Raw genomic sequence first — 25,234 nt, 5'->3', positions numbered from 1 at the left:
ACCAATCCACATTTCTTAGTTCTCTCTGTGCACAGCTTTAATCTTTTGTGTGCATTCTTCTAATACTCTTGGCAACTACTGAAGCAATTTAAAACTAATAACTGGCAACAATGTCTTAACTTTGAAACAAAAATTGAAACCAAAAATAAAACTATTCCAGCTAAATTTTCATCTAAATGTAAAGGTATGCAATTGGCTGAAAGAGGAAACAGAAAATGGAAATGGCAGTAGGAAGATGCATATTTCATCTATTAGAGACCATAAGAGGAAAAGAAAAGCAATCTTTCCATCACCAGGAGATTTTTATCAAATAGTGTCTTTAGTACCCACCTGACCTAGCCTTTCCTTATTACTCTATAAAAAAATCTTTTCTTCCCTTTCTCAGTAAATAAAAATATTTGAATATCACAAGCTGAAGTTGATGGATATATCTATCAATGAGTTTTCATCACAATGCAGCTTCATTTGTAAGGTTTTGAAAATAGATTTTAAAATATAAACAGGGCATGATATTTTGGGCAAGTTGAGCACTCAGCAATCCATATCAAGCAAGGGAAAGAGGCATTATTCCAATTTCAAACTTAGATTTGTGTTGATAGCTCAGAGACAGCTCTGAGCTCTCACACTGGTATTTTCTTTTCCCATGACTACCTCTACACTTGCACTTCCTTAATGACAAATTGATTGAACCAGATGTCTATTTCAACTTTAACAACCCTTGTACCAATTACTAATTACCAACTAATGGCCTATCAGGTGTGAATTATAAGCCCACATCTATGCTGCACAATGGGTATTATTAGAATGAAAAGATTTTCAGCAACTTTGAAAAATCATGAGAATTGTAGATCTACTGAGAAGAATTTGAGAATCAAAAAACCTGCATTTTTAAGCTCACAATTTAAAAATAATCAAATGTTTGTATTACTACATACATTGAACTTGTGCATTGAAAATAAGGAAATCATGAGTATTTTGGAGGGATCTACCTTAGAAAACTGTTTTTCCTTCAAATAAAAACCATATCCTCCACGCTGTATTGACTTGGAGAGCACAAGCCCTTCAGCAGACACAGAGAATCCCTTCAGCCTTTGCTCAGTCCTCATCAAAATTCCATCATCAAACAGCAACACGACCATTTTAAAGCCACTCAACACTCACTGTACTATTGCAAGCCTGGTTTTGAAGAGAAAACAACTCTACAATAGCCAATATTTTCAGTTAACTGTCAATAAAATCAGTATCACCTTCAAATCATTCAACCTGGTTTTTTTTTAATGCCTAACCTAATACTGATTCTATTGAAAAACTATTTTCATTGTAAATTCTCCTTGCACAGTTTCTCTGCCCAGCTAAGGAAAGCCTGGAGTGCAAGAGGACTTTGCTATATCAGTTCAACTCAGGAGAGAAATACAGTGATGGTTAAATTCCAACTCACCTCCCATTCCATATATATTTTGAATTTTCCACACAGTGAAATAGTAAGGGAAATAGTTATTTTGACAGGCAATATCCTAATGTTTTATTTTATTTGCATTGTATCCTGATAATTCAAGACAAAATTATTCTGAAGTAATTCCTATATATATATATATATATACACTTCCCACTGGATTTAATTACAAAGTTATTTTATAGCTTTCCAAAAAATCCATTTTAATAAAGTTCAGAGTACTTTCAATCAAGTATCTTGGAAAATGATGGATATTTATAATATTCAAACATATTAAATATAGACCAGGTCAAATAATCACTCATTCTATCTAAAATGATTTTTCCTTAAATTAAAACAGAAAAAATATTTTCAGTCATTTAAAAGGCCTAAGTGCTATTCATCATTTACCAAGAACTGATGCTTTGTGCCTCACTAATCGGTGTTATTTCAGGAAGTTAAAACTTCATTTAAAAACAAAACAAACAAACAAAAAAAAACAAAAAACAAACCCAACAAAAATGGAAGAGGTGAGTTTTGGGAGACAGCCAATACTATTTAATAAGCTCACCATAGAATCTTTCCCATCACAAATCTCAAAAAAGGTCAGAATTTACATGAACATGCACAATATACTATTTTCAGAAACAGCTGGTGTTCCTTTGAAATCATCTCAACTTTACAGCCCACTTTCAAATGAGAAGAAACCACATTATCTGCCTCAAAACTCAATATATCTGTGGCCCACAACAATTTGTACTGTTTTTTCTTGCAAGTGGAGTTTCCTTTACTGAGTACTTAAATTCTAGCAGCACATAATGAAATACCAGTTTTGTGTATTGAAATCAATGTCTGTAACTAAATCATAATTCTCTTTACAATCTAACTCCATTCTCTCTAAACTTCAGCCAGCCAAACCTCATTTGTTCAGATCATCAGTTAAGGAAAATTGAACCAATTCTCCTTTCTCTCTAATAAAATACTGTAGAAAAATCTTACTATTTGCTCAATACAGTGGTACCATGAGTGACTCAGGGAAGTAATTTAATGAAGTTTTTTTACTAGAATATATTTAAATGATTCTACCAGAGAAGGTTAAATATCTATTTTATACTTGGTGGAAACCACAGGAGAAAGGGGAAGCTGTACAAAGAAGTTCAAACAATTAATACATCTCCAGATGTAGCAATCCAATAGTCTATCAGTATTGATTGATTGATCTTACCCTAAATTGACAACTAATAAAAAGAACCTACTTGCTTATGAAACAACTGAAAACTGAAGGTCTTATAGCAAAAACTTTTTTTTTTTAAATAAAAGTTTCTGGAAGGCACAGTAATACTGCCCTAAATCCTTTTTTTCAGTTATTTCCCTTCTCTTCTTTCCACAGAATTGGCAAACTGTTTCTATCTGTGATGCTACAATGACCAGCATGGATGGGGACTTGTCAAAAGCCCTTTGGTTTTCCTCCTTAGCTCTTTTCCAGCACAAAGGACCAATAATGATACATAACATTTTCATAAGCCATTTTTAAATATGATGTCTATCTTCTACAGTAACCAAGATCCCTTAAAAAACCACCAAGAAATTAAAAGAATGTTGACAACTCTGAGAACATTGATTTCTGAAACATTTCCATGTACTGAAACTGACCAGTGTTTATGTGTCATGAAGGCAAAAGTAATAAAATATGTCAAATTCTTTGTTCTAGATACCAAGTCTATAATAAAACTGTAGTAGCAACATTTGTTTTCTGGAAGATGATCACCTTGAAAAAGTTTTGTCCTCCATAAAGTTTTGTAGGACTGTTTATTCGCAATTTATTTTTTTTTAATCTCCTTAAATATTTGCTATCTACCAAGGAAATATCACTTTCCTCCCTTCTGCTCCACAGTTAATTGTCCAAAGCTGACTGCAGTAGCAGTAGCCAGCAATAATAATAGTGATGTAGAGGGTTCTTGCTGTAACACAGCACACATTGAATTTCATCAGTTACAACAGAGCAGTATATAAGAGAATTTTTTAAAAGAACTCCCTGAAATATCTGGTTTTGTCAGTCACAACTCAGCTGATGGAATTTTTTCTGATGACAGCAGGATGAGTAGCCAGAAAAGCCATCAGTTATTTTCTTTTCCTTCTCTAAAGTGAACTACTTATCTTTTACCAAAGCAGTAGGAAGCATAAGCCAAATTCATACTGAACTGAAAATCTGTGTTCTTTCTCCCCTCTGCCTGCAGAGTAATTCACAGATCCTATCCTACATGTGGCAATTTCTGATTGAGAGAAATGAGAGAAATTAATTATGGTGAGATTAATTACAGCTCCCATGAACAATGACAGTTTATAATCCAACCCTAGCAACATAGAAGAACAGAATAATTATATTAATGGTGAGCAGGGTGGTGACCAGGATAATCAAGCTGCATGCATTTATGTTTTGTGGAGACCCCAGCACTACACCTGGCAGAAAGAACAGACTATAATGTTGGGGGTATTGGGTTCATGCAGGTGAGGAAAGACAAATGCCTGGTGGAGCCAAATGTTGAAAAGCAGATTGTCTTTGCTGTCAGCAGGCTCCTGCAAATGTTTTCTGGATCTAAACACTCTATTGGCTGTCCTATAAGAAATTCTCCAGTCTCCTTTTCTATGTTCCCAAAGCAGCAGTGCCAGGATAGAGTGTAACTGCAAACAGCTCTCCCAAGAGCTGCTCATACTGAGTTCTGGCTTATGTGACTGATGTTACTCAGCATCCCTAACTCTTAACTGGGTTCCAGTCCTGGCCACAGAGCAGCATTCCCAGGAGCCTCCATTGCACACCCTGAGAGATGCAATGCAGCAGAGCCCCATCATTTTCAACTGCTTGAACTGAGGTTAAAAAAGACAGCCTCAAATTGTAAGTCTTTGCAACCTTTTCTGACCCTGTCTGAGACTAAGAAAAAGCATTGGCTATGCAGATATGTGCAATTCTGCTTTAAAGCTAGCTCTAGGCAAGATGTAGAGCCAGCCCAATCCACAAAGCCCTTTGACCTCCTCCTTTCCAAAAACAAGCACAGAAACTAAAGCTACAACTTTGCTGGGTAAGAAAAAAACAGACTCAATAATAAAGCGATTTTATGGCAGCCATAACCTCCCTTTCTCTCTTGCTCCCAGTAACTCTTCCATGGGGCACAGTCTATGCTTCTCTTTTTCCTTTAAGAGTAAACATCAGCATCACTCCCACTCCTAATTTCATCTCAGTCCAAACACAGTACCTAACTAATTAAAAGCAGAATAAATATATTCATCTAATATTTAGCTTTACATCCTTATGAGTCTATTTCAGACATAAATAAAATGCAAACTTGCCTGTTCTTTTTAGCTGTGCTACTCTATTTTAATTAAAATAGCACACAGAAGCATTACCTTAACTGTATATCCCTAGACAACTGACACTTTGCACCAAAAATGACAAGCATTTTATATAAAGAGGTTTGCCTTACAACAAATGCATCCTGAGCACTGGAATTCAAAACAGATCTCACTGGCATGGGATCTGTGAAAGGTTTGGGCAGCCTGCCCTGTTCCACTGCTTCACTGATACAACCTGCACTGAGCAAAACAGATTATTCACATGCCAGTCCCTGAATGACACTGTCATGGCATTGGAGGAACAATAGTTCAGAGAAAGAGATTCACTTCTTTTTAAAGAAAATCCAGCACCACATATTTTTCAAATAGGAAGCCAAAAAGATATTAATTAAATCTCTATCCAGCATGCATACAAATATAAACCAACTGGGCACAAGAAACAAGGACACTGCTTGTAGTCCTTCTTTAGCCAGGAGTGTTTAACAATTGTAAAAAAATACCTGTTTGGTCTGCACTTAACATTTTTGGAGGTAGCCTAAAGAGAAAATAATGACTATGAAATATCTTAGAAAACAGCTAAAGCCCAGTGGTGAGAGGATTCTCCTCTGCTGGACTTGCCAAACCAAAAGACATTTTTACACATGTGCATACACCAGTTATGGAAGAACCTAACTTAGAAGCCAAAGAAAAATTAATTTATTCTCATGAAAGAGAAACTCTCATGCCCAAACTGCTCCCCATTTTCCAGACAATTAGCACTAAACTCAGAAAGATTAAAGGCATGTTTCATAGGAACAGGACACAATGAAGTCCCAAGGTACAAAGCTCTCTGCAAGGTGCTTTGCAGCTTCTCCCTCAGCCACCACCTCATCCTCACTTCTGCTCTGGGAGCACTGTCTTCTAGGAATGATACATGACATTCCAACTTTCATTCTTTATTTCTGCAAAACTGAACAATTTCCTGAATAACATGTAATGTTTGGATGTAACAATGCTAAACAAAGTGTAGTTTCACTTACAGAGAGCCTGCAACTCTGAAAGATCCCAGAGAGCCTCATGAACTTTACATAAAATATACTGAATATACCAAAGCAAAATGAGCCTACTGCAGAAGAAAAAAAAATCAACAGAAAGGCCAAGAGTGACATACTATACTGCCAAAACCCGTATTTTCCTTTTCTTCAAATTTTAGATCTCAAATGTTTCAAGTGCCTTCTGAGGGTTTGAGCCATTAGAGTGCATTTGGGTCATGCTCTGAAGCTTTGATATTAGACATATTTTTTAAATGAAAGCTGTAATTTAAGAAAAAATGATTGATGCAAGAAACATGAATTAAAAGAAAAAAATAGCTCCAATCCTTGAAAGATCTGACAATAATTACTACATGTAGAGCAGAAAATGAGTACATTTAAAACATAAATGTACTCATAAATGTTGAAGTAGGAGTTTTATTTTATTGTTCTCCTTAGAAACCTAATGATCCAGCACTGTGAGAACTAGCTGAGGGCATGAACCTGTCCTTACAGAGGCAAGCTGAAATTTTCAGGCAGTTAAATAAGAACAGAGGCAGTTGCTAAACCCACCAACATTGCTAAACTCACCAGCAGCTACATGACAGATTTTGCTGTAATTCTCCTCCAAATGTCACATGTAATGGAGTAACATGCATTAGCATGTCAAAGTTTCCTCTTAAACTACAAAATCAAGGACCAGACTCAGCAGGAACAGGTGGAAAACACCTCCTATCAAACACAATCAAATATGTTAAACTACTGGTGAAATATTATCAAATGATAGAAATAGCAGGGGGGAAAGTGTTGAAATCAGGAAAAAAAAAACCCAAATGCTGTTGCTGTGGCAATTTAAACCACTAAATATTATACTTTTCAACTTTACTTTAGAATACCACCAACCACCATGGTAACCAGTATTAAATGGATTATACCCTCAATCAGGAAAAGACACTTTCTCAATAGAATAAGGGGGCTTTTATTACATTTCCCGCAATAAGAATTCCTTTTTGTCTATTTGGCTTTGTGATTTGTGTGTGTGTGTCCCTGATAAAGGAAGTTCAAATCAAGTGAATTTATTATATGATTGCTGCCAATTCTTCCCCTACTGGAAAGCAGCAAGAGAAGCTCTGGGTGGAAATAATTGGGAAAAGATTTACTCTGCTATCTGCAAATAAAGCTGCAGTGATCTCAATAGAATGGAGAATTTGACTCTTAACCCAGTATATTTTTTACCTGTAAGATGAATTGTACCATTCTGTGGAGGGAAAGTATAGAGAAGACTGTGGCTGGATATTTTAAGATCTTATTGATAGTCTGCTGTACATAAGAATAAGTGCTTATTTTTTATGCACAGATCCTTACATTATTAAATAGCTATTTAAAGCTTACACACAGGAAATATTTTTACCAAATAAATACTGTATATTTTAATAAATAAAATAGTATTTCTTCCTCTTTTACAGAAGAAGTATGTCTAATAAATTAACAGTGTGGACATTTATTAGAACTAAAATGAGCAATACATTTTATAATCTTAAATTTATCCTTCTTACAACTTTATAAAATATACTATGAAATGTGAGATTTAAAATAATACTTTTCCTCCAGTATTTTCCATCCAACAAGAATTTCTTCATTACAGAGGTTTTGAAGCCCAATTTTACTCGTTCTTACATGGTGATGACAAAAGCTACAGACACATCACCAAGTGAATACTTTCACTTGCAAGAGCCTAGATTGACTGAAACTTCTCAAAGAATTATTTAATTACTCACCTGATCCCATCCTTTTCATATTTTTCTTCCTTGCCTCCAGCAAAATTTATCTCATTTAATATCAAAATTTGAACTTTGAAACATCTCCTTAGCTTATTCTGCACATTCCTACAAGTCTATTCCCTGAAAAGTTCCCTGTGCATAATCCTGCATATGGATACACCAAAACATATGGAATTTTAAAAACCTCTGTCAACAGAATTCTATGACAAAATAAAATCAGCAGCTAGGAAATCAAATGTTAGAGAAAATTAAATAAAACAACTACCTTGAAGCAATAGTTTTCCCCTTAAAATATGGTTTAAGTCACCATGATTTTCTTGTTACTACCAATTGCATATTTCATTTTCAAAAAATTAAGGGGAAAAAGAAGAAATCAAGTATTTTTATTTGTATCTGATTTTAATGTTTACAGTCTAGTTACTTAGAATAATCAATCCATTCCAATAATTTCCTCATGATCAGAACATTACTAAAAGTTTGTATCAACTGAAACTACCAGCTTAACAGAAACAAAAATATTAACATCTGACAAATATAAGATCATGAGATATGATCATATGACCATGATTATTTATGGTCATTTAGGAAACATTGTAAAACAGAATGCAAATGTGTGCTCCAAGCTGCTTTACAACACTAATTTTAACTTCAAATGGCACTGTGCTTCATGCCATCCAACAGCACAATCAAGAAATGAATGCAACTGAGAGATGGGTATGCTAAAAAAATAAACAAATAAATAAATTTAAAAAAAAAAGATCTCCCATAAAAGCACAGAGTTGATAAAGCAGGGAGGAAAAAATAAAAGAAAAATAAAAAGTATTGTAAACTTTCCTGAATTTTGTAAAACCTCTGCCCACAAGGTATGGTGTGTACGCAACAGAGCTCTGCAGCCATGACTTCTTATCAATAGGATTCTTGACAGAAATATCAATTTATCTTCCTCACTGAACAGCCAGAGTTTGGAATTTTTATTGAAATACTCATTTTAGCAAATCACAAGGTTATAGGTTTGCTGCTGAGGTTATAGGTTTTTAGCCTAACTAGTCAGTAGCAAAATAACTCTAAAACATTCATCCAGAGCAATGGAGAACAGCATTCCCACTCTGAATCAAGTTTCAGCTTACTTACACAGAATAAGAAGCATTGAGCTGATTTTTGTTTCTCCTTATCTTCTCGATAATAACTGCATATATTTCTTATAATGCATTCAAGAGAGGTTGTGAGTGTACAAATTATTTTTAAAGAGGAAAGTTTTCTATTTTTTTTAAGCATAATACAAAATAAATCAAGTTCATATTCTTCATATTAAGTTTAGAATGAGTATGGGACTGCATTTGGTGACTCATTAGTGATTTGTTTTTATAAATTATGTCTTTATGCTCTTCATCTCCTGATGTTCTAAGAGAATAATTTAAAAAAACCATTTGATTGAAACTTCCATACATGAGTGGATCACTCTCTCAAAACAACCATGATAGTAAAATGACACATTCTAAATTATGTCCTCCAACTCAAAATCTGTGGTTATTTGCTTGAGTACCCATGAACCCAACAGATGTTATTTCATCCCCAAAAAACTCACCAACAATTAAAATATCAAATGCTTAAACACCATAGCTTGCCCTGGACAAGCCTCTGATTTGTGTATGAATCTAGAAGAGGAATGCATTACATGTGACTAAAAAAGAGATTTTCAGTCTGAAACTACAATTTTAAGTTTACTCCTGAAAAGTCAAAATTCAAATTTCTGTTTCACGTGTGTTGTGGAATGGCTGTAACTTCTGATGAAGGAAGTTTCCAACTAGGAAAACCTTTTCTCTTTTAGTTCAGTAAGTGGAGTGAAAGAACTTTTTAGGATAGACAAACTCAGGACAGCAGACTGATACTGAAGGCCTTAAAAGGGTGCCTTATGTGGAGAGTAGTCAGTAAAGAATTGGCATTTTCAGCACTGAAACTGTTTTCTGTGGTTCAGGTGTCCCAAAGGACAGAGGAGAAATTGTTGTCTTTTTCTTCCTGTTCTTTGTATAGTCAGAATGGCATCAATACAAGTCCAGAGCTGGTACCTGATAATCAGATTACTCATTAACACCTAGAACTGATTAATTGTATGGGCACAAAAAGAGGGGGGAAAAGATTTCTCAGTGAAGACTTAATTCAGAGCTTAAAGATATCATCATTGCAGCTTTTGTCATGATAAAATTTCATCACTTAGTCCTAATCTTGATTCCCCATCTCATCCTGAGTCTTCAATTATCTGGACACAAAGTCCCAGAGGTAGCAGGGGAACAGTAGAGCTGCCAGCACAGATCTTTCTCACGGATATACACAGAGCCTCTGCAGCAGGAATTTTTGTTTCTTTACAATTTATCAAGCAACGTGTTAAAGGTAGGATCCAAGCCAGTTCATTGAGTGTATCAAAGACAAATTCACAAAGCTGGTGTAAGTGGATGTCCTGTGGCAGGCAGAGCAGAAGCTCCTGGCAGCTCTCCCTGCTGGGGAGGAGTCAGATGGATTCATGTGCCTTCTCCCCAGCTCCAAACATGAGTGCTAAGGTAAGTTGGTTGCCAGACACTATTTAATTTTAACTGCAAAATGAATAAAGTTCCTATTAAATAACACAGCGTACCTGATAGAACAGACTGAAAGAAACATCTTTAAATATAAGGCTATTCACAATCAATTTCAATGTGTTATTTCTCCTATTTGTTCTACTCCACTTCGTTGTTCTTAGGACTATTTGTTGTGAAGGTGCAAACTCTTCCTCTAAACACAAGAGGCTTTTCAATCCAAAAATAAGAGAACTTTCCATGACAGGTCTACACATTCCTATGGTCTCCATTTTATGATGTTGGAAAATGTCTAAAACACCTTAGTAATGTTGCAAAACCCTAGAAATTGAATCACTGTAGATTCCCATCAAAATAAATGACAAATGTAATGAATGTAATTACCAACTCATATGTACTTTTTCCTTACACTAATATTTTAAAAACTAAAGAGAAAGGGAGACAAATAAAAGTAATTCTCCAATTAGTTCTTGGAAACAAAATTAATTGTTTAAGTCTTTAGTGCCTTCAAAACATTACTAATATTTGTGATGTAATTCTTAACTAAAGTCTAAGTAATAGTGAAATTTCCTGAGAAATGCAGGGAGCACTATATCCAACACTAAGACATTAGCAATCAATCACAAAATCCAATACCAAAACAGGGATGTGAAATGGGAAAAATAGTGATTATTCACTAATCAAGGATTGCAATAACTTTGAACTACATTGAATTGTACTCACAGTTGACACTGGTCTCCTTTGATTCCCTTGGTTGTGCAGAAACATTTTCCTGTTTGCATGTGACAGATATTTGCATGTCCACTGCATGTGCAAGCTGTAAATTCAAAAAGGAAAAATGAGATTTCCTCATTCATACTTACTTTGATAATTAAGTGAATATTTATAGATTTTAATACTTCATCCCAAATAGATTAGGAAATGTATTGAAATATGTATCTTTATTTCAAGCTGTATTGAAATATGTATCTATTACTACTTCAATGATAATATTTTTCAGAAAGATTCACTAGCATATCACTTACTTTATTTTCTGCAGATTTAAAAACTATTCCTGTGTCATTAGAAGCTGCCCTCCATACCTTAAATAACAGCAGTTTGAGAAAAGTAATTAAAACCTGCCATTTCAATATGAAACACAGAAAATTATTCATAATTCATCTTTGCAACACAGGATGAAATCCTGACAAATGACAAAATCTATTTAGTTTGAAATGTCTAATTAAAGTATTATTGCAGATGTTTGGCAAAAGATCTAATATAATTGGAATTCTTGCTATTGACAAAAGCCAACAAAAAGAAATCTCTGAAACCATTTGAACAAAGGCAGAGCAAACACTAAGGTATAGTCCACCAGAAGAGTTTTCTAGAAGCAGGGAACAGGCAACTTTAAAAGCTCCTGGAATCTGAACTGAAGGAGAATCTCAGGATCATCATCATCTCTCCACTCCACTTCAAGGCCAAAGTTATCATCTCCACAGTGGTCTGCTCACTGCCACCTTGATGCCTGATAGATTCTCACCTCATAAACATTTTCCTATTCCCAGTTCTTGAGCTCTCTTCTTCCTTTTCCTTTCCATGTTTATTTGAATTACTATCTTGTTTAGGCAGCCATTTTTATTCCCAATGTCTACAAAACTCACTAATCTCTCCCTGGTAAATGTGTCAATACATCCCCACATCAATGGAATGACTCCCTGCTAATATTCAAACCACACTTAAAGTCCTTCTTTAATCCAAATTAACTCTGAACCTACCATGATGTTCATATTAGGCTTTCACTGAAGTTTTAATTATGACTAAGATAAAGGATTTAATATATGAGGTCCTGCTTGGCAACAGATATGGTACCAAGTGGTGACCTGTACAAGATAAAAGTTTATTCTCTACTTTATAATCTCATATTGAATTCCTATCACAGACTGAGTTTTAAACCTCCCTTATAGTGATAAGGAATAACACACAATAAATCCTTCTTTGACAGTGTCCCATCCCATACACACTCTCACCTCTCCACCACAGCCTAAGACAAATAGAGGAAAAGGTACTAGACAATGTAAAAACCTAATTAAATGTAAGATATTATTGAAATAATATGTCCATTTCAGGACTTTTATGGTTTGTTCAGCCCTCAGAGCTCATTAAATAGCCAGCTGAACCAAAGGAAGAGTTCTTAATAAGGAGGTGCCAGGCATTCAATCTGTCTGCAAGAAACGCCAGAAATTTCTATGCAGCACATAGTGATGTGTGATGTTTTTCTCTGTTTCTTTACATAACAGTTCTGAAAAATACCTGCAGTTACCACCAAAACCTACATGCTGTAATTCTGCTATTCCCTTGACACTCTACATTAAATGTTCATTGAAGAGCTGCCACTACATTATCAGTTATGTTCTCCCACATCCATTCATGTTTTCCACTTACATTGATGGAATTATTATTTAGGCACTTTAAGCTGGAAAAGCCTCTTCACAAAAGTTAATTTTAATTGTGTAAACCTTTGCAATGCTTTCAGTGAAAAATGCAGGAATATATTTTTAGTACCTTATTCTGCTTATAGTTAAGTACTCTTAACAGTGATGCTCCATTACAAGACAGCACAAAAGTTATAAAGGAGCTAAAAGGGTGAATTCTGAAGCACATTCCAAAAGCTGTCAGTGTTTTGACAAATACAAAAGCTATTGCAAACTAACCTTAATTGATTGCTCCCACAATTATTGCTCATTTAATAGGAAGTAGATCACAATGTAAAAGTGGAAAACATAAGTTATTATATAGTAGCAGCACTTCAGTGAACATTTATTACTCTCATTCAGGAAGTTCCTATTAACCTCACTGTTCCTGGATAATACCATGGAAAAAGACAACACCTTTGCATTTCCGCTTTTTAAATCTAGAAAAAATCTGTTTTGCAGCAATGAAAGCATATTTTAATATCCTTTTTATATGCCATTATTTATCTAGGGTTTGCAAGTGTGTGGTGAAAAAAGGACTCCTAAAAATCTGTGAATCTCTATGTGGGGTAACCCAAAAAAAATCATTTTATCCATTGCTGCTGTTACTGAAGCAAATGTGAGTGTGTGTGGTCAAAGAAATGCAGCAGCAGAGCAGGAGAATATTGTAGGACATTTGGAAGATTGGCATTCTTCCATTACCCCAACATTTCCATACTCCTCTATACATATTTTCTTTAATATTTTCTATTTGTTTCTCTCTACTTAACCACCCTCAGTGAATGGTTTCTCCTGGGATAATAATGTAGCCAATAGTTAAAACTGCAGCTAAGGTAGGATCTTTCCCAGCCTAATTCCACCAGTCTTGCTACCTTGAAATTTAACAAGTCTTGGGATCAGTTTTAAAGTTCTATTTTGTATCAGTCATTGTGAGCTGGCAGAAATCAGGAAAAGAGATTCAATTTATATTTTCCATGCTTTTTTGAGGCCAACACTTGAGTTCCTTCACTGAAAGGGGTGTCAAGAACTGGAACAGGCTGCCCAGGGAAGCGGTGAATTCACTGCTCCTGGAGAGATTTAAGATGTGTGGAGGTGGCACCTGGGGATGGGGGTTAGTGATGGGCTGGGCACTGCTGAGGTCATGGTTGGACTGGGTGAGCTTTTTCCCACACTAAATGGTTCCATGATTCTGTGAACTTTTAGCTGCACCTTTGGACAGGAACAGTGAGTTCAGACAACCTCAAGTCTTCCCATAATAATTCTGTGCATTCATCTCCAACTTGGGTTTATATCATGCACACCTGCTTTTGTTTAAACAGGTTTTTTAAATACTTCATTACCATGTTTTTACCAAGAAGTAAATATTTAAAATAAATAATATATGGCTCACAATAAAAACCTGCTTAAAATGTAGAATTTAAACCTTTCTTTTGTTATTTTTTACATATTAAGTGAAATGATGACATTAGAGCTTTAAAAACAACAAGAAAAAAACTCACCCTTACAATATCTACTCTATTTTTAGGAAAATAGCAGCTCAAAATACTCTTTTGTACAACATGCAGATTCTAAGTGGAACGGAAAGATTATATGAAAACAATATAATCCAGTAGAGCAAATCCGTGCTGCAAAATCACAACCCTATAGAATTTATTAAATAATAAATCCACTGTATGATTGATTCCAAGTTGCCAGCTCAGCATATAAATGTTCTTGCTGACAACAAAAGAATACCCATCACTATTTCCATGCAGTGTGCATTTTAAACAATTGAATTTAAAAACTCTTATTGCTCACCCCCATCTCCAACACACAGCTGCAGGAGCATTTTTTCTCTCAAATGCAGCTCACTACAGATGGTGATTTAAGTTTGCTTACATGAAAGGTTGCTAAACCAGAGCTGTACATGGATAATTACTCTAAGACACCTTGCTGATGTTTTTTAAAGGAAAGCCATGACAATGCCATTAAATATTGATGCTACTTTGTTAATTTTGCTAACATTGAAGGCATAAGTTTAATCAAAAGAAAAAGAAATAGAGTGTTTCTCTTAGATTAGGCTAAGAAAGAAATAGCAAGTATAAGCTTCTATTGGATCCAAAATTTTAATGCTCAGTTTCCCTGTAAATGTTCACCTATGTAATCTATTCATCTACTCATATGGCAACTGACCCAAAGAGACTATTTTCTACATTAGCAATATTGCAAAACTGTCTAGTCACTTAATTCTCTAGAAATGTGTATTTAGCTAGAAGCCCCTGATACCCTTTCCACATTTAACAATTGCTTTTATAGGAAATCCATCCATTCAGCCTTTGAGACAAGAAATATAAAATCAAAAAGATGTGCCCAATAATACTTCTGCAATATCACCAAGTAGCATTAAAATTAAGCTAAAGAACTGCTGTGAAGCAATGACCAATAAAACCAGGAGTTTAAAAAAAAAAAAAAAAAGAAAAAAGGAAAAAGATGCTATTAGAACATACTGCTGCACATGTAGAAATGGAACTGCCATTTTACAGTGACATGATAATCCTTCAAAATAAATCAATCTTAATAGAATAATTAACAAATATAGAACTACTTTTATTTTCCTCTTTCTCATTTTACCTTGTGATTTATGTTTCTTTGGTCTCAAATTATTTTTTTTTTAATAGTAACCTAATAGCACAGAAAAGAAAAAACACAGGTGTACTAACACAGTGCTATGGACTGTGAGACAGAGAGTAAAGGTAAACAGAATAGACAAATATTTTGGATTTCTGTCACTCAGATATGGAACTTAAAGACATTTTAAAACAGATAATTTCACTCGACCTTGAACTAACACTACTGAGATCATGTGACCACTGGTAAGGCCATTACTCTTTCCTGAAAAGCAACAGTCAACAATCTCAAAATCACAGGTGTCACCCTCTTAGCTTTCAGGACTAGATATACATCCCAGAAGTGGGATATTTATCCTAATAAACCTAGAAAAAACAAACAGACTGATTATCTGTGGCAGAAACCAAAATTTAGTTTGGTTGAACTTAAAGACAATCTTCATCAATTAAATGCTAGCATTTGTTCTTTAGCCATTTTTGCTCTGGTAAAATAGCCCTGCAGTGTTTGTATTTCATTATTCCTTCCAATGTCCAAAGCATTCATCCTGAAAAGTGAACTGATTTCTTTTGTTTATTTGTAATAAACACCTCTCAAGCAATCACAGTAAAGCTGTCTTTAATCATCAGTAACTAACAGTATAAAGACAGCTTGGAAAATCATAATTTTGCTTTATACAAGTAGATAATGAAAATGCAACACACGAGATGAACACTGAAAGAAAGACAGGATCTTTTTTCTTGTTAGGAACTGAGCAGAATCTTAAACAATTAACAAGAGTAATGCTGTGCCTGAATCTCTCATGCCAATACTGAGCCACTGCACAGAATTTTTACAGCTTGATGTTGGAATAATATGCATTTTCTACCAAAAAACATGCTGAACCAAAACATTGTTACATGAACTCACAAAATACAGTGGCAGCAATTTCATGTTTTCCATGTTAATCTGTTTGAAAAACTGAAATTTTTACACTAGCTTTGAACATAGAAAACTGAAAAATTCCAAGTGAAATTATTAATACTACTTTATTTGGAGATAAGTTTAACATGTCATACTTCTCTTCCTTTTCATTCCTTCCACTTATTCATTTCATTTCTAAACATAATATTAATATTAGTTAGCAAAAACATTATTGCCTACCAATTTTAGACTGGGCTAACCTAGAGATTTTAAGAGTTCAGCTCTAAACTGAACTCTATATCTGATGCATGGGACAGTTTTTTTTACAAATCCAAGCATTTAAAGAGACCTTTCACAAGATTCAAAATATTCAAAGTAATTTCAGAACTGACAGAAAAACTTTTACCAGCTTTACTAAAAATTAGAACAGTGACAGTTATTTACAAAGCAAAAACATAAAGTGAAGATTTTGGATACCTTCGTGGTCTAATGTTCATACTGAGATATGTTTAAGACTTTTTCAGACAATAAAAGTCCCAGCACCTACTATTATTATTATTATTGTTGGTGTTATTGGTGCTATTATGTCTTTTTAACTTTTCTTAAGACAGCAGCTTTTGTACTGTTTTGGAAATTTTGGTTAAAATGGTCCTTTTATCAAAAGGCTGTTAGTTTTTCCCCCATTCTCTCTAAAGAGAACACTTTTGAAATTATAACAAAAAAAAACCAAAAACTTAGATTATTATAAGGCAATAAGAAATGCAAAAGTATTTAAAAGCATTCAAAACTTATTCATAGCAGCCTTAAAGGTAAGAAAAATTCCAATCTAAGGTGAAAAACATCTGAAGTCAACAACTGGTGATTGCAACTATTTGTGTGTATTTGGTCATTCATAGTAAAAGCCCAAAGAAAAGAAATTATTTCTACAATTTATCAAGCAAAAATGCCACGAAATGTAAAGAAGTCAGCAAATCATTTCCCTCCCTTAGCCATTAGGATGTACAAAATACAACTGATTTTTAATGTATTCCATTGCAAGGAAGGCTTTTTTCCCCCCTAAATAGCTAATGTGGTCTGGCATTATAATGTATTTCATTTAGCACTCAGAAAATGAAGACAGAATCAACTGCAATCAAACTGAAATGCCATTACAAGTTTTTTTAAGGATCTTCATTTGATCAGCTGAGGAATGAGCTGCACAATGCCTCAAAATCTATTTTCTCACCAGCTATGGGGGGTCCCAAGCCCCTCTAGGGAAAGGGATGACCATTTCAATCCAAAACACATGTAGAAGGGCAGATGCAGAAATTAGAAACAAGCAAAATTCCTGGCTTTTTCTATTGCATTTGGGATGAGGAGACTGGCTTTAGTCAAAGGCTTATTTGAGGATCAAGTAACAGTGATTTAGGAAAATGTCATCTTCAGCTTGCAGCTGCCTGCCCCCAGTGCCCCCTGAGTCAGACACAGAATCCATGTGAGCTCTTGACATCTCCTTCAGTACAGGGGAAAATATGTTTGTTTATCAGTGGCTGACAAAATCAGTCCATTTCTTGACAGCTGAAAGTTTCTAAATCATGTCCTGCCTACCTCCTCCAGGAACAGCATTTGGAAACCAATGGATTTACACATTTCATTAGGAAGGAGAACATACTGATACAAAGCTCAGACAGCACATCAGAAATACATTTTATAAGTATTCCTTACCACATAAAATAAATTTATAGCATGTAAGCCAGAAAAAAACCCACAAAAATAAGAATGCAGAGCAACTGGTTCATCATTGTCAGAAACTGTGCTCCACCAGAGCATGCAGGAGGGACTTGATCACTAACATCAGTGAGAGCAAGAGAATTGTCATTAATCATTGCAAGTAGATTAAATAAGCACAGAGATAAAGGAATATAATATAAATCAAACTGCTGTATCTCTTCAATATCTGTAAAAGCCATAAGTGGTGATCAATTAAAGGATGCCTGAATTCAAAATTCTCAGGATAAGATGCTGAACAAGCACAAAATGCCTGCTACTTACACAGATTAAGATAGCACAAGTTCTTATTCTTTTCACTATTTCAGATATTGTGTTCCATAGTAGACCTCAGAAACTGTTTAAATTAGGGTTTCTTCATTTTTCTTTTTAAAAAAGCTGCCTTGTTCCCACTCCACTTGAGTAAATTAGAATCAACTTTTCTGGATGGAGAAGCTACACAAAACAGCCTAGTGCAGCCATCAGGCTTAAGGAACAAAACTGTAGTTGATTAAATTGGTTACTAGTGATTTAACTACACAATTACACTGTGATTCTTCAGGATGGAAAGAAAACTTTTTTTTTTCTTAAGAAAGTCAGTGGTTCTCCATAGTCAACCAGTCCAACAGCAATCCTAAGGTGCTGCTTGAACCAGTTCTTTGCCATGCTGACTGCTCCTAAAATCACACCATGCTGCAATGAGCACACACATCCTGGTTCAGGAAGTAAAGGCAAGTTTAGAGAAACAAGAGGTAGCTTAAAACAGTTGTACTTGACAGAAAGTTTATAAAAATCTTCTGTATGCAGCCAAGGAAAAACATCAAAAATGTTAAATATGTTGAACAGGCATCCTGTCAAAACCTTTTGAAATCCCACAGCCACACAAGTAATCTCTCTCTGGAGGTTAATCATGCTACATTCAACAGTTTTTTTCTTTTTCCCTCTCATAAAATTATGAGCATCTGAATGTCTATTGATACTTGACAATGATACTTTCCTTGAAGTGCAACTCCAGGTCCTTCACCTAACATTAGTCTAAGTAGGTTATGGAATACAAATGTATCTATAAAAAGTTTCCTAATTTTAGTTTGAGTTTTTTGTTTGAACTTACAATTAATTGTGCTAGAAATTATACTTTATAATATAGCTCTAATCCACAAAAAAAAATCAAAAATAAAATTTGTGTACACAAGAATTAACAGCATACTGAGAAGTTTGCTTATCACATTTTGCTTGGCAGTCAAAAAAAAAAAAACTGGAACAGTAATTTTTAAAGATTTAAAGTAATTTTTCCAAGTTCCTCAACAAAGTTTTTCTGTGGCAATCGACTTCTGGTTTAGTATCACAGGACTGTTTTTGAATACATTCTGATTGAAGTGAACCTAATTTAAATTCATAACTAAGCCCAAAACCAGGCTTCAGTGTTCAGACTATCTTGCATACTGTTCAATAAACAGCATTCATTAAAGGAAGGAAAATAAATTTTCAAATCACCTTTGGGGAAAGAGGTCTTCTTAAAAGAGTGTTTATTCTGACTGTTCAAAATCTGCAAAAAGCAACATCAGGCTTTTCTTGAATAGATTATTGTGCTAGAATCTCTTTTCTTTGTGTTTCATTTGAACCAAGAAGCCTTTTCCTTCTACTAAAACCAAATTCCAGCATTTTTGTTAATACTAAACGCTTTTATTCTATGATAAGGTATTTTATTTTGAAAAACCAAGGAATTGGTGTCATCTCTATTCAATACTAAAAGGTAAAAAATACATTAGGGAAAACAAAACAAAACACCACTACTACTGCAAAATGGGATTTCTTGACAGTCCCCTCATTCATCAAAGCCTTCTGATATTTTGTTTGTACAGAAGGAAAAAAATTGTGTTATCTGCTGGAACTTAGCATGAGAGATTTTCTTTGTCTGAATAATCTTAAATTACAGCTTCTTATCACAGAGTTTTGCTGTGACTTGTGACACAGTTTCTTATAAACCAAGGCACAAGCAGACAGGTTTTTTTAAATTTAATTCCATATTATAGTACCTTAAGACAGCACAGAGCACACTATACTCTTTCTTCCACTGACTTCCAACATTTACCTGTTTTTATATAAAATGCCCTTATTCACATAGATTCCTGTGGTCTTGTATCATAAGCCCCCAATCCACTGAAAATCCTTTTTTTTGTCACTAACCTTGAAGTACCTGGACTAAAAGATACTTGTGATTTTTAATTTCATACTTAGCCACTGTGAAAAGAGGGCTTCTAGAATGCAATATTTAACCTAATACAAAGTTTCCTGTAAATTTTAGACAGCTAATGATGGAATGCCAAATGTGTGATCTTGCACCAGTGAAGTCCACAAATACAACTCCCTACATGCTAGACATTAAAACAGCTAAGCAGAAAAACTCTATAAAACCTCTGTATCCCAAGCTGCCATTTTACACTCTAAGAGAATCAAAACTCCCATTTGAACATTTGTTTTACTTTAGAAAGATGCAGAAGTAAATGCTTTTGCTGACATTTCTACTGCTAATTGAGGATATTTATGCTCCCTACATTTCTGTTTTTTTCCAGCAGATGTCAGTTAAAAGCTCTTTGCCCTCATTGTTAGTCCTACCTTAAACAGGACTCATAGCTCTAGAATATAAGATTTTGGACCAGAAACTTTTTTGAAACAGAACCGTGTGTTGTAGAAGGAAAAAAGTCCAATTTTACAGCTGTCTCTTGATGGAGTTTTAAATGCAAGACTCTTTCTCTCTCCTTTTTGGACTCCAAAAGTCACTTCTTAGGCCAACAGCACCTGCCCAACTTTTCCTGTTGCAATAGCATCATCCATCAGTTCCTAAAGCTGTTAGTCTCCAGGTGTTTTAGGACCAAAAACCTTAGTACAACGGTGGCATATTTGATATTTACTAAGTAAAACTATTTTTAAGGAAACAATTTCACATTTAGGTTTACTGTCTTAAATAAAGTCATAAAAATTTATATTCAGATGCTTTACATTTGATGCTTCTCTTGGGATTGCATAGGACAGGTACCATTTGATACCTGTCCTATGCAATCCCAAACTACAGGTTATTCTAAAGCCACACAGCAACAGTGTTAAAGTGAAAAATTAAGACTGCTGTTTTCTGTTCACTCATTGCTTAAATAACTTTTTGAAACCTTGAAAAATGTAAATTAGTAGGTACCTTTCTATCAACTACATACACAACAATTTGTTTAGAAAAAGAAGTGAATAAAAAACTGTTTTCCTTGTCATGTTATCAACTTTTTCCTTTATAAAAGACAGGTTGCTTTTGGCAATGTATGAAATTATGTAATCTGCTGTCCATCAAATTTCATATACAAATGCTGTGTACATATTCATATATACATGTGTGACTACATTCTAAGAATATGGCTGGGGAGCAAACAGAGGTATCCTGTTTACATCATCCTGGGCTCTATGGGCCAATTTTCCTGGGATCTATTTTCAACTGGTTTTCCTTAGCATATTTCTCCTATTTTTCCATAGATAACCTAATTCAAATGGATGCTTTTATTGCTAAAAAAACAGAATGCACATTACTTAAAAGTATGTGCATTAGAGTGGGTTTTGATGTAGGCACCCAATCCAAGGAACCCCACAATTACTTTAAGGTAATCAAACTGGATTCCTTTTCTAAATATCTAACACACTGATTGTCCTTTGTGCTCTACAGGAAGAGAGCTCTGTCTGTTCCTGAGGGTGCCCATGGCAGCTTTTAACAGTCTTTCTTTTGGAGAAGGAAGGAAGGAAGGAAGTCAGAATCAGTTCCTCCACAGAGGGTCACGATGTAAACACATTATGAGGGCTGCCGCTGCTGAATAGGTGAAAGTTATAGAACTAGTGCCAGAGAAAACAATTTGTAAAGTCACCCATTAGGCACCTTTAAACGTTAGATAGAACCTAAAATCCAAGGAGAACATTGTCAATCTGCTGCCAGGATGAGTTTACCATCTTTCTCAGGTTTCTCTTTCACAGACACTTGAAGTAATGGCTTGTGGCACTCTTGGCCTCTTCTCTCAAAACCCCACATCTCAGCTGTCAGTAACTCAGCAGAATAATCACATTTTCTGAAGAACAAGATTTGAACACCATGGAAGAGCATCCTTCAGATATAACTTCAGTGACAACACATCAGTAATAAATTTTAGTTTTTATTCTTTTAACCAACACAAATATGTATGTGTACAACTAATCTACTGCTGGCTTAAATTTCACCAAAGTCCTTCACCTAAGGTACTTTAAAGTAATTCTGACAACTTAGTCTTTTATTGGTACCTGTCTAATTTACTTTTTTTAATATCTTGAGGCATTTCCTGTAGTTACATGCCAGTTGGGTGGCTCATGTCTAGATGCCAAAGTTTATGTGGAATGCTTTCAAGCAGCAGCATGTGTAGATGTATGCACATAGGTGTACAAATACAGGTGATGCACACATGGTGTATATTTGCTAAAAACATACTGACTTTTGATAATGGTTTGAAGAGCTCATAAAAAATCAGATGTTTCCAGTAAAAGATTAACTTTATCTTTCCAAACAGAATGATTACAAACCAAATGTGGGGGGAAGCTGCTGCCTTTGGTATTGCAAGTGTCCAGTGTGTGATAACAGAGAAAGGAAAAGATCTAGAAAGGCAACAGAAATGCTGCAGACTTGCTTCAAAAATGTCACCCCAACAGCCTGTGGCTGGAAGCTTTTACAGGATGGTCATCAGTGTCTCAGGTACCTTTAAGGGCTGCTTAGAGAACAATCAGTGCAAGTTAAGACACAATTCTCCTGCTGTGCTGGGACTCACAGCCTCCTCCTGCAAAAGCAACACTGGCAGCACAATTCTGGGAAAACGGAATGCTGCTTGGAGTGTTATCCCATTATTAAAGAAAATGAAAATACAGAAAAATGCCTATATTATCTTATTATTATTAAATATATTAAACATTCATTGTGTGTGTCATTAGCTACTGTAAAGAATTTTTTCCTGGCATCTCAAACTGTAAGGATAATTTTTTAAAATACCATGCATAAAGAAAGTGACAAGGTGATAAGCAGCTAGAGCAATTTTTTTAACACTGACAACTAAGTAGATGATTAATAAGTTTGAAGATTATACTAAAAAACATCACTAAGATGAAACAAAGTTGTTCCAAGCAATCTCCCATAGTGGGTTTTTATTCAGTACTACATGTGCAGTCTGTAGTACACATACAATTGTATTTTTTTCTAAAACTTCTATTTAAAAACTGTATTTCCCAGAAATGCAGCACATAACAGAGCAAGACCCTGGAGAAAACAAAACACCAAGAGAAACCTTCAAGACAGCAAGCCAGGACCTGCTCCCACCTACAGTCAAAGCTGCTTTATTTCCAAAATCCAATAATATTCAAGAATTAATTTTCTGTTACCAAATTTCAATATTCATACCTTCAAAATCATCCCTTAAATGGGACTTGAGCAAAATTTAGAAAAAAATTAATCAAAATTATTTGGAATATCTGCTTTCAATCTCTTTAACACCTCAGACTGAAAGGCTGCCAAGAACAGACACTGAGCTATGAATCTCTCATCTAATCTTTAGCACAACAGAGAATGTGCCTTATTCTGCTCACAACAGGGTTTAATTACTTAAATATTTCTGGCACAGGCTGACAGCACTGAAATTAGCACTCCAAGGACTGCCCATGGATTTGCTTGGCCTGGAAACCCAAACCTGTCTTTTCCCAGAGCACCCTATTCCCTCATGCTCAGAATTCACCTCTGCCCTCCCTTTTATTTTCTTGCACATTGAGATAAGGCTTAAAAAGGATGCTGTAACTTGACCTGGTAACTTGGGTGGTACCCTCTCTTCATGCTTTCTCTGCTGGACAGGGAGCTTAGATAACAAATCTTTAGCATGTGCACAGGGTCTGGACTTACTAATTTGTGCACTACCATTTGTTTCCAAGAAGGAAATGCAAATCCTATTGTCAAACTTACAATATTTCATAATTTAAGGTAAGAAATCAATTTCATTTTCTATTGTGGCAACCTATTTGACACCACAGACTACCTGAAACCATTTTAATTAGTATAAGAACAGATAACTAATAGATTACAGTCACAGAACTTCCCTTATCATAAAAGACCCCTGCAATTTATTACTGATTTTTGTACAGAATGCAGCAATGAATCAAATATAAAATAATTCAAACTATATATTTGTACAATGAAATGTCAGAAAGAACTGAAGGAGCACATATATCTTCACTGCAAGCCACATCTTTGGACAACTGAATATAAAGCTCATTTTTACACCAAGAATACAAATTCTAATTTCATTCTCTGTATTGAAAAGAGACTTCAAGTGACAGAATATAAATGAGTAATTGGTATTAGGTATGGTTATTTCAGGAAAAAGAACAGTAATGATTTCCTAAAAATATGACTATTGCCAAACTACTGCCCATCAGCAGCCAAAATACCACATTTCTGACAGAAATAAACCAGAGTCTCAGCTACAGGGGAAACCTGCATAGGATGGAAAGCTTTTTAACTCCACAGTAATTAAAATGCTACAGATACAAAAATAAGTAGTAATTAATAATAATATTAAAAAAATAATTATTAACATTGAAGACCCAAAATATGGTAAATTTCCATAGCCATCTGGCTATACATGGCTCATTTTCCTAAATAATCAGAATACTTTATCTTCACCCAATACCTCCCTGCTTTCTAGATCTCAGACTGCAAGACACTACAGAATATTAGGGCTGGAGAAAAATCTGTGGAACCAGCTAGTTCCCTACCCATTTCCAAAGCTTGAGACATTTGAAAATTTAAAAGGGATAGTGCAAGTGGTAATGCAGATTTCACAGCATATTTAGGTAATCTTTCACAGTTTAACCAGAAGAAATTTTTCCTTGTATTCCACCTTAATCTTTCTTGTTGCAACCTAATCCCATTACTTCCTCCTCAACCAAAATGGGGACATGGGGGAAGGCACTTTAGCATCTCCCTCTCCCTTCTAGCATTTGAAGCCTGCTATTATGCCTCCATCTTTTCTTTGTCCTTCTGCAAGGTTTGTCACATTTACTAAGCCTGCATCAGATCAGGATGCAAAGCAAGTCCTTAGATCTGTTTAAAGCTATTGAAATGTCAGCAATTACAGCGAGTGAAAATCCCCAAAAGTCATTTCTTTTTTACCCATTCTTTAGTCACAACTATTCAAAACCTTTTGGAATCTGAATTATATCTTTTTCTATAACAACTGTTACTCATTCCATAGTAATTTAATACTATAACACTATGCAATACCACTATAAATGTATCATTTACCTGATGACAGTTGTAAAGCCAGCATTAGTACCAGAGTGGGAAAAAAAA

General features: G+C 34.8%; 1 protein-coding gene across 1 annotated transcript in view; it reads right to left on the bottom strand.

The window, feature by feature from the left end:
* ATRNL1 (attractin like 1) overlaps positions 1 to 25,234 on the bottom strand; it is a 431,686-nt gene that overhangs the window by 290,080 nt on the left and 116,372 nt on the right. Inside the window, exon 20 of the mRNA XM_009087164.4 lies at positions 10,865 to 10,958. Within this exon, the coding sequence (XP_009085412.1) occupies positions 10,865 to 10,958 (94 nt within the window). The remainder of the gene's footprint in view (positions 1 to 10,864; positions 10,959 to 25,234) is intronic.

This window comes from Serinus canaria, chromosome 6 (assembly GCF_022539315.1).
Source record: "Serinus canaria isolate serCan28SL12 chromosome 6, serCan2020, whole genome shotgun sequence".
NCBI lineage: Eukaryota > Metazoa > Chordata > Aves > Passeriformes > Fringillidae > Serinus > Serinus canaria.
Note: the sequence above shows the minus strand (reverse complement) of the source record. Positions and strands in the feature narration are given on the sequence as shown.